Source organism: Netta rufina (assembly GCF_964035555.1).
Source record: "Netta rufina genome assembly, chromosome: 1".
Lineage (NCBI taxonomy): Eukaryota > Metazoa > Chordata > Aves > Anseriformes > Anatidae > Netta > Netta rufina.
Genome location: NC_140123.1, coordinates 42,025,338 through 42,038,733, shown reverse-complemented (window position 1 = coordinate 42,038,733; position 13,396 = coordinate 42,025,338). Strand labels below are relative to the sequence as shown.

General features: G+C 33.2%; 1 protein-coding gene across 4 annotated transcripts in view; it reads left to right on the top strand.

Annotated features, from left to right (window-relative positions):
• Positions 1-12,762, top strand: part of DACH1 (dachshund family transcription factor 1) — a gene marked incomplete at both ends in the record, with an annotated part of 368,264 nt that extends 355,502 nt beyond the window's left edge. For all 4 annotated transcript variants that reach the window (XM_084306366.1, XM_084306365.1, XM_084306364.1 and 1 more), the window contains one exon: positions 12,725-12,762. In XM_084306366.1, coding sequence (XP_084162492.1) covers positions 12,725-12,762 — 38 coding nt within the window. The remainder of the gene's footprint in view (positions 1-12,724) is intronic.
• Positions 12,763-13,396: the final 634 nt, after the last annotated feature.

The following is a 13,396-nucleotide window of genomic DNA, read 5'->3' as shown; positions in this document are numbered from 1 at the left end:
TGAAACAGCATTTTACAACCAATAAAATAATTATAATTACTTTCAAATCTAGTACAGGGCAATATAGGAAAACTATATTGTCGTGTCTCATAAGGAAAGACTTGATAGTCACAATTTTGTATAAAGACAGACTGCCTTGATTTTCATATGAGAAAAATTTAATAGACTCATTTACCTTCATTATTCTATATTAGATCAGAAGTGGTGTATTAGTAAGTGGCAATGTTTTAGTGTAATAAGTGGTAGTTTCACTTTTATAATCCTAAACTAACCATATGGTCCAAAGTCATAGAATCACAGTATCATTTGGGTTGGAAACGACTTCTAAGGTCATCTGGTCCAAACTTTGAAGCTCCCCACCTCTCACCCTTCCCATTCCCCCCCACTCCCCCAACCCCACTTCCCTGGCATAGGACCCCAAAGTCCTGCTATTAAGAATGAGAATTCAACATTCATGTAATATGGGCAAACTTAGACAAAAGAGCAGCTAGACTTAAAATGTAAATAAAAATGTATGGTGATGATGTATCAGGTAGAAAACCCTTTGTACTGTATTAAGAGTTAGAGAAGCAACCACCTTCCTAAAATATCTCTCTGGTTCAGTTACTGTATTACTTTTGCATGTGTTTAAAAAGTGTGTGGGGGGGGGGGGGAGGGAAAAGGAAAGAAAAGAAGAGGGGGGAGAGGGACAGAGGGGAGGAAGGGGAGGGGGAGGGGAAGAGGAAGGAAGCGGGGAGAGATAGAGGGGAAAGGGTAGGGGAAGACAAGATGAGAAGAGATGAGAGAAGAGGGGAAAGAAAGGGAAGGGAAGGGAAGGGAAGGGAAGGGAAGGGAAGGGAAGGGAAGGGAAGGGAAGGGAAGGGAAGGGAAGGGAAGGGAAGGGAAGGGAAGGGAAGGGAAGGGAAGGAGAAGGGGAAGAGGAAAAAAATCCTTGCCTATAGAAACTCTGTAAATTTATGCTAGGTAAGGATCTGACAATGTACTTTTATAGTGGCCAAAGATCTTAATTTTCGTAATTTCTCTTTGCCAGTGGGATGAAAAGAAACAACAAAAACAAAATACAAAAAAAAAAGTCCTTCAGAAATAGGAAATATTCATAGCATTATATTTTAAGATAAATTATTAATAAGTCTGTAATGTTCATATAAATGCCTAACTGGAAAATGACAAAACAATGATTTTTTTTTTAATCCTTAAAAATATTTTCCATCAGTGATTGTATTTATATTAATATAATAAAGAATGATAATATCAAACAATTTAGGCTTTATAAAATTCAAGCATTCAGCTTTCCAATGGATTTGGTATGGAACATAACCCATCTTTATTAGTATCTCAAGTTATATATATCTCAAATACTCTTCCAGTGAACTGCCAGCTGGCTTGTAAAGAGGAAAAAATATTCTACAGGGTAGAACACTAGCTTTAAAAAAGAAATCTCTAGCATTTCAACCCTTCTGAGGAAGTATTTTGGTCGTTGTAAAGTTCCATAACACCTGAAGGACATCCTGGGAGACAGCAACATATGTAATGATAATGTGATGTCATTTTGTTTTTCCTGGTTGAGAAACAGAAAATGTGTATAAGTAACGTTAAAATGAAAAAAAAAAAATCCTATTATATTCTTGTCAGCTTTATTTATTTATTTTTAAGTGATGTAGTCTCTAATAGCTTAGGAATAGCTGCAATAACATAATAGTGTGTTTTGTCATGGATGCTAGAAAGGATGGAAAACAAAATGTTATAGCTAGCCTTAGAAACAAACTGTTACGAAGTCAGGACAAAGAAATTTACAGTGCTGGTTTATGGGCATGAAATTAGAATAAAGATTGTTAAAAATATATAATACTATGTTATATAACTCAAATTTTGACTTGTTTATTTAGTCTGTTTGTTGATTCTGCAAATTTTGCCTATAACAAACTGTCCATGCAACTCTTGCATTAAACAATATGTATTTTTCATGATATCATTTCACACTGCAATATGCTGGCTACAAGTCCTTTCAAGTAATCAAGTTATATTGAATACAAACATAAAATAAAAAGCAGCAATAATTTACTCTCATTTTTAGCTTTATACTCTGACTCAAAGATATATACTCTCAGGTATTGAAGAGAGTACAGTATGTTGGCACACTGATGAATTGAAAATAAAAATATTGTGGTTGGATCAGACTCCTTGGCTTCATGGGAAATAGCGGAAGCATCATAAAAGTGGTATAACTGACTAGAGGATCAATTCCATTTTCATCCTTATCATCAAATTTGTTATGACAGTCACAGTGTCTATCACAGCAGTAACTATGCCATCATAAGCAATCTGGTTCCCAGTGCTAAAATATTGAAATGCTAAAACACTAATAAAACTTGCAAAAATCAGTTCTCTTCCAGTTCCAAATGGGTAATAGTTCCAAAGTTTGATCTTAAATTCAGTGCACAAAAGCGTTCTAATTTTAGGAATTAAAAGTAAGGTTTCCCTGTAGGTTTTCCATGTTACAGCAAAACCTATGATTCTTGGATTTTCCAGCTAAAATTAAATGTACTACGAAGTCTATTTTAGAGGACCAGAATTTCAGTATATATGTTCAGGATATTCTCAGTTCTTAACTCACTTCTAAAATGGTGTAAGATTAGGGATTGGACTAAGTGGGTTTTAAAATTTGCAGTTGAAGGCAATCATCTCAAAAATATTATCTTAAAGACCATTTTAATACCTCTCATCTTGGAAGGTTATGTCAGAATCAAGTTCTTGTAATAGAAAATAGACATGTTTTGAGTCTCTCTCTACTATTTAATGGATTTACAAAGAATTATCTTTTTTTGTTTGTTTGTTTGTTTGTTTGTTTTTCCTTCCTATGATAAGCATGTAAATGAGTTTTATTTGCATGTTATGGATTTTCTTCCTTGCATCAAACTGGAAGCCTGTTCTGAAATTATTCTTGTTTGAATTCATCCTGAACACGTGTAATCAGCACACTAAACTACTGTTCCAGGAAAGGTACAGCAAAGTGCCTTGTACAGCACCATTAATTGGTGCTATTGCTAGTGAAAATAGATAGTATAAGTGCAAAACTAAGAAGAAAAAAAAAAAGAGAAAGAAAAAAATAAATTAGCAACCATGACATAACATTTTCATCTCCCCTGTTTTGACAAAACCATGTTTCCAAGCAAGAAAATTTTACACTGCAGATATTTTACACAGGTCAGTTCTACTGACTCCAAGGTAGTCGCTTGATTCCAGGGTCATTGGTTAAGATGGCTCTGGCATTTAATATAGCCAGTCTCTCTTCTCTTTCTGCATGGGATATGGTTTAGTGTCCAGGACACAGTGTGGCATAGATTCATAGATTTTATTTATTTATTTATTTATTTTTTTGCCCTGACTAATCTATTGGCAAAGAGTTGTGCCAAATTCAAACCACCTGGCCTCCTTAAGGCTAATTGATTTTTTTTTTTTTTCCTGTAAGGGAAGAATAGTAATTTTGAGGTACCTATTCGGAATTACGCTACCACTGAGAGGGAGTAGGAAAGGTTGTCTTGTCACCACTGTTCTTAAATACATATGTGAAGATATGTCCAAGACAGAAGATTACAGTCAGTTAGGGGAACGAGTGTGAATTATGAATTGAAAAAAGTTTGTCTGAGCTAGCATTAGTACTTGTCGGAGAAACAGAGTTCTTTTATAGTTTAAAATGCTAGTATTTTCCTTTCCTTACAGGAGTAAACGCATTTGGCTTAAGTGTTGCTTGATAGCTGACTACTAGGTTACACACCATATACATCTTTCAGCTTGAAGCCTTCATCATACCTGAAGGTTTTTTTTTTTTTTTTTTTTTTTTTTTTTTTTTTTTTTCAGTTTTGAAGCTGTGTTGCTCATGCTACGCCCCAGGATCATCATTAGGATCAATTCATATTTCTATTTAATAGTAAGGATTATGTGTGAGTTCAGTTCACTGCTCATTTCTGTTCTAGAGCTGACTGCTTGGTTTCATTGTCTGCCATAAGCTTGCTTTCATACGAAATACCTATAAGCAGCAAGCTTATGTTGCATATCTTTTGACATCCCACAGATCCTTAATAGATTTTCCATAGGCTTGCCACTGTACAATCTATATATTTTACAGCTTCTTTCCTTCCTGGTCTACATGTGACTATTTCTTCATGGTTTACTTTGGGCCTTTATTCTGTTTTAGCACACAGATGAGAACATGGGTGTTTGGGTATTAAAGAAAAATGTAGTGTGAATGTGATATTGATATTAGAATAAGATTCCACATATAATGTAATTGATATATGTAGGGTAATGTAAGTAGTAAAACTAAAAGATCTCTTTAAATGGCTCTATTTTCCATTGAAATGTGGAATAACTTTTGCAGTATTTGAAATCACACCTCAGAAACTGGAATTAAATACAAGCTGGATCATACTGTTGTATTAATTGTGGGTTTTAATTCTAATCTGAAAACGGCAAAACGTTAGTCTATCTTTTAATTATTAAGGTATTACATCAAATGAAATTTACTCGTTTATAAAAGTAGCTTGTAGGGAATAGTAATATACATTTATGATTCTGTGAATCAGAAAAGACACACTGCATATGAGTATTAGGTAAGATGTTAGGTACACTATTAAATAAGCCTTTTCTTGTGTTTCATTAAGTAGTCTGGGGTAAAGCTCTAGAAAAGATAATACTGTCTTGCCTTCATTAGGTTTGAGAAGAAAAGTGGAAAGAAGAGAAATCAGACTTAAAAAAAATTCAAAATTTCAGTTTCCATCAAGATTTTACAAGGAAAAAAAATAATATATCAGTCATAAACTACATTCCAGTATTTAGATCTCAACTCTTTCTCAATTTTATGCTATCAGATTCAAGTTTTCTTGTTAATTGGCTTGCTAAAAAAATATATGTGAAGAAAGATTTTTATCTTTTGGAAAATATGATAGCAGGTAAACAGCATTGAACACAGTGAGCTCACACTATGATCATATTTAGTTATGACTACGTCCTTTAATAACTTTTCCATATGATTATTCCATTGAAGGTGTCTTTTTTTTTTTCTTTTTTTTTTTTTTTTTTTACCAAAAGAAATGACCACAATGTAATGCCACACACACACACACAAAAACAAACAACTGAACAACCAAGAACCCCCAAAATAGAAGTGACCACAATACTTAGGTTCTGTTGTTTTTTTCTAGATGTACTTTTGTTTTGTTTATATGAATAGGAAAAAAAAAAAAGGTAGCTAAGTTCATAAGGTAACAATAAGAGACGGTGTGATTTTTCAAAATCTATTTCTTTCAAAGAATTTCTCACATTGCCAGTTCAGTCTTTTCAGTGCTCAAAATGGCAAGCTCTGTGTGTTCTATATGATCTTTAAATAATAGAAGATGACATATACAGGTAGTCCATCACTTTAGCAGTTTACTAGAGACCAGATTGATGACCTTTGTTTGCTCCCACAGTATTCAGTGATGTAATGAAAATATGTATTCATGATTAAAACACGTGATAAAATTTCTGAAAGAAGAACCCAACAGTTCAATAGTTAAAATAGCTGAAAAAAAAAAAAAAAGTGTTTACTCTCTTTTTTATACATCCATGTTTTTATTTATTTTTTATTTATTTTAAATCTGGAAATTCAGACAGAATTAAAATATCCAAAGTATAAATTATTATTTTAAAAAGAAAAGCACGAACATCTCCATCTCCTGAATATTTGCACTGAGTATTAACACAAATATATTTGTACATGAATGTTAAACAGAGAAATGAAAGGTGTATGATTAATAACAATATGCAAATTTGAAACTAATTTATTGGTGTTATACAAAGGGCAAACTAGGATAGTGTTTGGCCAAATATGTTTACATACTTCCTATTTGCATGAGTTTATTGAACATGCAGTGTGAAAACACCCATCTTTGCATAAAGACTGGATAAGCACTTTTTTTTATTTCCAAATAACTGCTCAACTGCTCAAGTTTCAAAGCCTCAACAGTTGATCCAGCCCTCCTGTACCTCTCTTGTTCTACTTGGAAAGAGGGCAGTGGATTCAACCATGTTCTGCAATATGTGATCAAACAGTAACAATATCAGGATGGTATAGATCCCTCTGTCCCTTCTTTTCATTGTTGAGTCATGAAGCTTCAGTGTTCTGATTAACCTCGGGTATTGGGAGACGTCTTTTCCCCTTGCAACATAGTGTTTTACATTTTATAGGAAAAATTGCAGAAAGTTCTGTTCAGTGGATTTCCTGACTACATTTACAGAAGCGGGCTTTATATTCTATGTCATACTCTGCAAACTTTGAAAAGGAATCAATCTCATCATAAACGGTTTTCTCATTATTTAAAATGTATACTCCTATTTTTATCTTCCTGCTTTGGTGGGAAATACATCCTCTTCTGTCTTTATTTTAAATAAAATATATGAAAAATATACAAAAAACAGATTTTATCCTTTATTAACTTCTTCCTTTAAGTTTTTCAAAGAAGGGTTACAATTTGACTTAGATACCTTCCATCTGTCACAATAATCTTGCTTTTATTTTGACTTCTCATTCCTGTCTTATCAAATATCACATGAATCATTACCATTTGTTTGCCATCCCTTTCTTTTGTTTTGTTTCTCTCCCTCCAAACGATTAAAACATCAGGTTGAATGAGAGGTTAGAAGTACACTGTGATTCACATTTGCCCCATCTTATTAAAACAAATAAACCAACCAGTTATATAATTTAAATGTGCTTGAGCTATGACTTGCAGATGCTTTTATCAGCTCTAGGCTGAAGAGGTTGTGTGCATTCAGGCATGCACGTACAACTGTTCTTTGAAAGGGACAAACCTCATTAGATTACAGGTGCCTGGAAATAACTTCTGAGAAAATAGCTGCCATTTTTGATAAAGCAACTTCCTAAAAGGAAACACAATTTGTTATGTTCTTTAGCACAGGTGAACAGTTTTTCTTTTATTTAGATAAAAGTAGCCCCCTTTTAAGTCACAATATTTTGTTTCTTTTCTTTCTTTTAATCTATTAAATTGAGGGTGGATCATGGTATGTTTCACTCTTACATTATAGCTTATAAAATGATCAGGAAGAGAGCTGTAATGATTCTTAAGTTACAAAATATGTTTCATTAATTTACAATAAATTATTTCATTTACTTACCACCCTATCTTTTCCTGTAGAGAGAGTCAGAAAGTTCATAATTACATCAGCTTGCTAGAACTGGTGTTAGCAATTTTTTGAATGGCTATAGGCTGTGGCAGTGGTGAGCATATATTTAATTTCAGTACAAAGTTTCTTTTTTCTTTAATGAGCATGTGGACTAGTTCTGGGGATTTTGTGTTGCAATGTGTGGTTTTAAAAGAGATATCTAAGTTCACATCAGCTCAGTCACCAGTGGTGGTGATAGACTTCCAACGTGGGTTTTTTTCTGTTATTTTTTTGTTTGTTGTTAATATAGTCCTTTGAGATTTCAGCTATAACAGTGTTGTACCTTGCTAAGAACAATAAAACAGACAGAAAACATCACCACACACAAGGAAGAGAAAGGTTAAAGGAAGACAGAAGAACAGGGAGGTGAACAGGGAAGTCAAAGATAATTTCTGAGTCAGAGCTGTTAATAGAGATCCTGTCCTTTCTTTCAGTTGTATTTTTATTAATGTGAGAGAAATCAATCTAAAATGGGGGGTTCTTCACTTTGAAAACATAAATAGCTAAGTAGGTCTACCATGTAAACATTCTTAAGACCTTTTTTGAGTGAGGATCACTTTAATCAATGGCCTGTGCATATTTGACAAAATTATGTTAATAATAATTAGGAATTCCAGTGACAAAAATTGGGTCTAGTTTGTTGTAAAGGTTCCTGGATTGTGGGCTGGCATTTACTGTTCTATGACTCACCAATTAAAATCATAAAAAATAATACCAGTAATAATCAACCAAACAAAATAAATCCAAAACTTAATCTTACTTTTCCAAAGTTTCCATTGAGATTCCTGATTTCCTTATTCATTTTTCTTCTCATACATTTTTTTTTTTAATCAAAAAATCTCTGTGGGTTTCTTTCTATTAGCCGTCCATGACATTCTGCCAAAAATTCTGTGATTTTTTTTTTTTCTATTTCCTTTTTATTCCAGAGCTCCTCACTGTAGGAAACTCCTTACCCAAGTACTGTGGAGAGTTTTCCTCAGTACTCTTTTCTGTGGTATCTTCTGACTAAATTCAGGTGTGACATCACACCTTTGATGTTGATTTGCAGATTATCATAAAGACTGCAGTATTCACTCATGATATTCATGTTTATCACTGTTATCATGTTTATTTTTAAAGCAGTTCTCAGAATACAGTCTAAAATATGATGTATTTGGATGGCAAACATCCCTGATGTGACTTGCAGTGAATGACAGAAATACATGCATTATCTTCTAATGTATGATTTATTTTGTTTGCAACTAAAATCACAATTAACTTTTCATTGTAGAATTTTATCATTTTACAAGGATGCATATTAATGAGAATAATATTTGAGAGGCTTTATATTTTTAACTCAAGAAAATGTTAGGACCACAGATATACTATAGGCTGGCCATAGAACAGTAGTGTGAATTATCCCCGAGTTGACATCTCTGTGGAAATGTATTTTAAGGCATATGATTTATTTCAGCATTGCAAACTTTTATGCCAGATCCATTTTTTTTATTGTTGTTAGTTTTTTTGTAACATTTATGACCTTTTAACTACTCATGCATGTTCATTCAAAAGCCTCAAAGTGAGTCTTAATTAAAAAGAGTTGATCTAAAAAATTCTCCCTTACTCTGGCTAGAATTTCTGTCATATCAGTCCACAGCCCAAAACAAATGAGATTTAACAGTAGTAGTGCTTTCACTTTTAGTTACAAGCATGAGCTTATGTGATCTTGTTGAACACTGCCATTTGCAAAAGAACAATTAAAACAGATGACAATCTGCTAATCATGCACAATTCTATTTAGAAATTTAGCAGTATCTTCCCAATTTGTGTTTTTGCTTGAATTCCTCTGAATGAAATGATATTTTATGTATTTACATTATGTGTTTAAGTGTATAATTCTGAGGTAGTTTACTATGAATCATTGATTTTCAGCAAGCTAAAAGGACATTGACTATTTAAACATTTTTAGAGAATACTGTGTGTGTGAGAGAGTTTGCGTAGTATATGTTTATGTTTATATATATATGTTCATGTGAAAAATCCATATTTGTTTTGCCTAAAGTGTTTTTTATGCATATAAATAAATTCTGCATTTGCTAACAATAGAAAGTAATGTAACGTAAGCATATACCAAATAAAAGCAGATCTGCAGGCAGGAAGCAGAGGTATGCTCATGATTTGGGATTTAGGATTAATAGTTATGTCATGACTTGTAGATTTTGCTTGTAATTTTAGCCCTGAAAACATGAAGGGCTATCAGTGGTAATGCTCCACTCGTATTCAGATAGGAACGCTTGCTACACCTAGAGGCAAAGTGATTTAGATGGCTTTGAAAACAACACTGAGAAGTTCCAGTAATTTAGAAGAACCTTTGGACAGTGAGAACCAAGATGGTAACAGTGAGGAAGAAGGCAATAGGGTCTGGAAAAGGAAAAGGGACAGTAATCAGATAGAGTTATAGCATTTGGCCACCACATGGTACAAAGTTATTATTCCTCTTCAAAGCTGGGAGTTACCTCTCTTTTTCCTAACATAGTTTGAAGTCATCTTATTTCTGGAAGTGCAGTGCTTTTTACACAGTGTACATTCTTCCTGAATGGCTACATAAAATTCTCAGCTACAGACAGGAGCATACTAGACAAAAAGTATAAAGAAATTATTTTTGTTTCTTCTTTGCCCAAACTCATGATTATTTTGAAAGGGTGGTAGGCAGTTCTATTTTGTGACTTTTTCCATGTTGGCACAATACATGCCACCTTTTATAAAGAAAATGATATTCATTTGATGCCTCATTTTTCCTGTGATTAATCTTGAGAAAATAAAGGAATTAATTTACAATTATTATCATATTTCAAACTCTTACTAAGTATGACTTAGTCATGGAAGTGCTTTATCTACATCATAACATGACAGCACTGATTTTAAAATTGTAATGTCAAATTCTTCCTGAATTCTGAATCCTGAATCCTGAAAAATATGCTAAGGAAATTAGTCAAACAAGTTAATAGAGAATATTTCATAAGAAGCCTAGCAATGATATTAGACCAGCTGCTGAGTCCCTATATAACATTTTAAGTCTATTATGAATACAGATGATGCCCTTTTAATAGTATGTTGTGTTGGTAGTAGAACAGGAAGATTTATGTTTATTGTATGTATCCATCGTAAATGTTAGTAAATTGTATAAAGAATCGTCCTACTTTGTAAGAAAGATGCTTTGTAAAGCTGGTCATTTCTATTACTGTTCATTGTCTATAGATACAGAATACTGGTTCTGATAACATCTTCCATTAATAATGAAAAATCTCCTATTGACTGCCTATCTCCTACCACTGCCAGATAGGGTTCTAAAGCAGTGTAAAATATATCAGGCTGTTAAAAATTGTACTGCTGTTCTCTCCAGATTGTTGATCTTTTGTTGGCTTCTACAAGGATTCATCTTTCTACAGCTGTAATTTTAATTCAGAATGTTTCAATAAATATTTCATTTACAAATGCATGTGGAGGCCTAATATAGTAAAATAAAATACAAGTTACTGTCTGTAGGTTATCCTAATGTTTAGTTGTGGGAATTATGCATAGCACTCATTAGAAAGTCAGCATTCAAGATCGCCAAAGTGCTGGTATACACACAGAGTAATTCTTGTACAGAGGTATCCAGACAGCTTTAGTGCTGTAAATGTCTACTGTGTTTATTCAAAATGTGTAGGAGAATTATGTGTGACTATAGCCACTAGTAGCTCTGGCATGCTGCAGCACTTGCTGTAGGTTTTCTTTTAGGTGGTTTACCAGGCCTTTAGCTTCACCAAGTTCACTTTCAAAGCTTTATTCTCTCCTGAATTCCCATAAGCATTTTAGTAGCTCTCTTCATGCATCAAAGAAGAATAAAAAATTCTTTAAGGCCTTACTCAATTTTTTTTTAATCCCTTTTCAGTACACAAAGACTATAAAGAGCAAAGAAAATGTAGAAATGGTTCTGAGTGGAAGCACTCCAACTGGTGGGAAGGTCATCATCCACTCTGCTAAAGTGTAAAACCAGAGGGACACTAGATAAGAATCACTGTAAAAGTGGGAGAGATTCTTTTCACACTTTTTTTTTTTTTTCCTGTGCAGTTTTGATAGAAACCAGACAATACATGTAAAAACTGGAAAAGGGTATGAAGAAGGGGTGTATTTATTCAATTAGATGTGATGTACACTTGTATAATTTCTAGTTAAACTTTTCTTTCTCTCAGCAATTAAAGGAAGCCTGTGGAAGTGAAGTAGCACATTTCAATAATAACTAACCATTTGAAAAAAATCAGTAATCTTATATAAATTCTTAGCACACAACTGTTTTCCTGTGTAATAAGATCTCATTCAAAATTTTACAAATTTTAAAAACCAATTTTGAGTAAGAGGTTAAACTAAGAAAACCAAAACAGATATAAGAATCTCTTAAATTTTATAAATATATGCTGATCTACTTCACTTGGTCCAAAAGAAGGTGTTCAAGCAGACTTCAGGAGTTGTCTTACTACTTGTACATTCAGATGGATTACAGTCTGAAATATAAGTAGCATTTCATAGTTGTGCACCATGGAGTATTAATATGTTTCACAATGTGCTTTACTCACAAGACAGAAACAATTTATATTCTGCAGTACAGCAAAATAAGCATGTATCGTCTGTTTCCTCTTTAAATTTATTTATTTATTTATTTATTTTGTATTACTATGAGCATAAGATGTTTATGCTCCCAGAAAAGAAAGATTTGGTTTCTATTTATAAATTAGGTGAAAATATGTTATGTCTCTTCAAGGTTATATAGGTCAACAGTTACTAGATGGGTGAGCTTGCTCGCCATCACACATATCTCACTTAAATATATGCTCCTCACTTGGGTGGAAAAGAATAGTGAGAAAGACTTGCTTACATCTTTAACATAGTAATTGTTCAGTTAATCTCATTTATGGGAGAAGGAGGCTATACTTCGCTGATATGGATTAAATATTGTATACTGGGTTCTATATAAATAGCTACAAATGTGCACAATGGTTACATTACATGGTATATTTAACAACATAACTAAATCAGAAAGTATGAGCTATGCCTTTAGTGATGGGAGTACTAACAATTGCATGCAAGAGTATTTTTGCTCTGCAACCATGAAGGAAATAATTGCTGTTCAGCATTATTCAGTTAAGTTTGCATATCAGTAAAAACACATGCACAGGGGCTCCACCTGCGTTCCTAGTGCCCTCACACTGATATGAGTACAGCATACATTAAAGCTTTAGGAGGTGCTACAGTATTCACAACTTAAAAAGTGTGTATAATTTTTAATGGTGTTAATTTGACCACTGTCACATGAAATAACAATGATGGTGTTCAATCTTTTTATTTTTTAATATTAAAACACAAATTATGGTAGGTGGCAATTTAGAGAATTACACTGTTTTTGAATCCTGTGTTTTTTCTCCCTTATTTTTGATTCATTGCAGATATAATTATATAAAGGAAATGTTTGTTTTTCATATTCTAGATGGAAGACTTTATTTGAAAACTACTGTCATGTATTGAATTTTTCCTGCTGAAGATACCTGTGCTATGGTAAAGAACTTTGCAGTAAGACATTCACCCATAAGGAGTTCTGTGGAAACAAAGTGTTTTCAAGGCAACTTCCTCAACTTTATTCATCAATGTTCTTCAGTAATGTAAGGAATTCTTCAAGAGCATCCTCCTTTGGTTATCTCCTGTGGCTCAAGCTGGAGATCTAGAGAATGTTTGTAAATGTACAGTAGCATTCTTCTTACAGTAAAAATCTTCATCTGTGCACCGGACTATTGTACTAAAATTACACACAGGTCAGAACAAGGCTGAGTATTCCCTCTTCCAAGGAATGCAAACTCTGTCCTCATCTGATGATTCTATATTTGAGCACATCAAATGATCCTTCCAGCAGTGTCCAAGTACACTTATGGACTGTTATATCATACCGAAACCAGCATGACAGCTCAGAAATAAACTTGGAGAGGGCATAAGAGGATTCTTATTAAAAAAAAAGAAAAAAAGAAAAAAAATGAAAAAATGGAAAAAAAAAAAAAGAAAAAGAAAGAAATGATACCTTCAGTTTTCAAACTATGATCATGGGTTTTCTTCTAAAGACATTTTTCCACATGCTTTCCAAGAGACCAACACATGTATGTTAGACTAC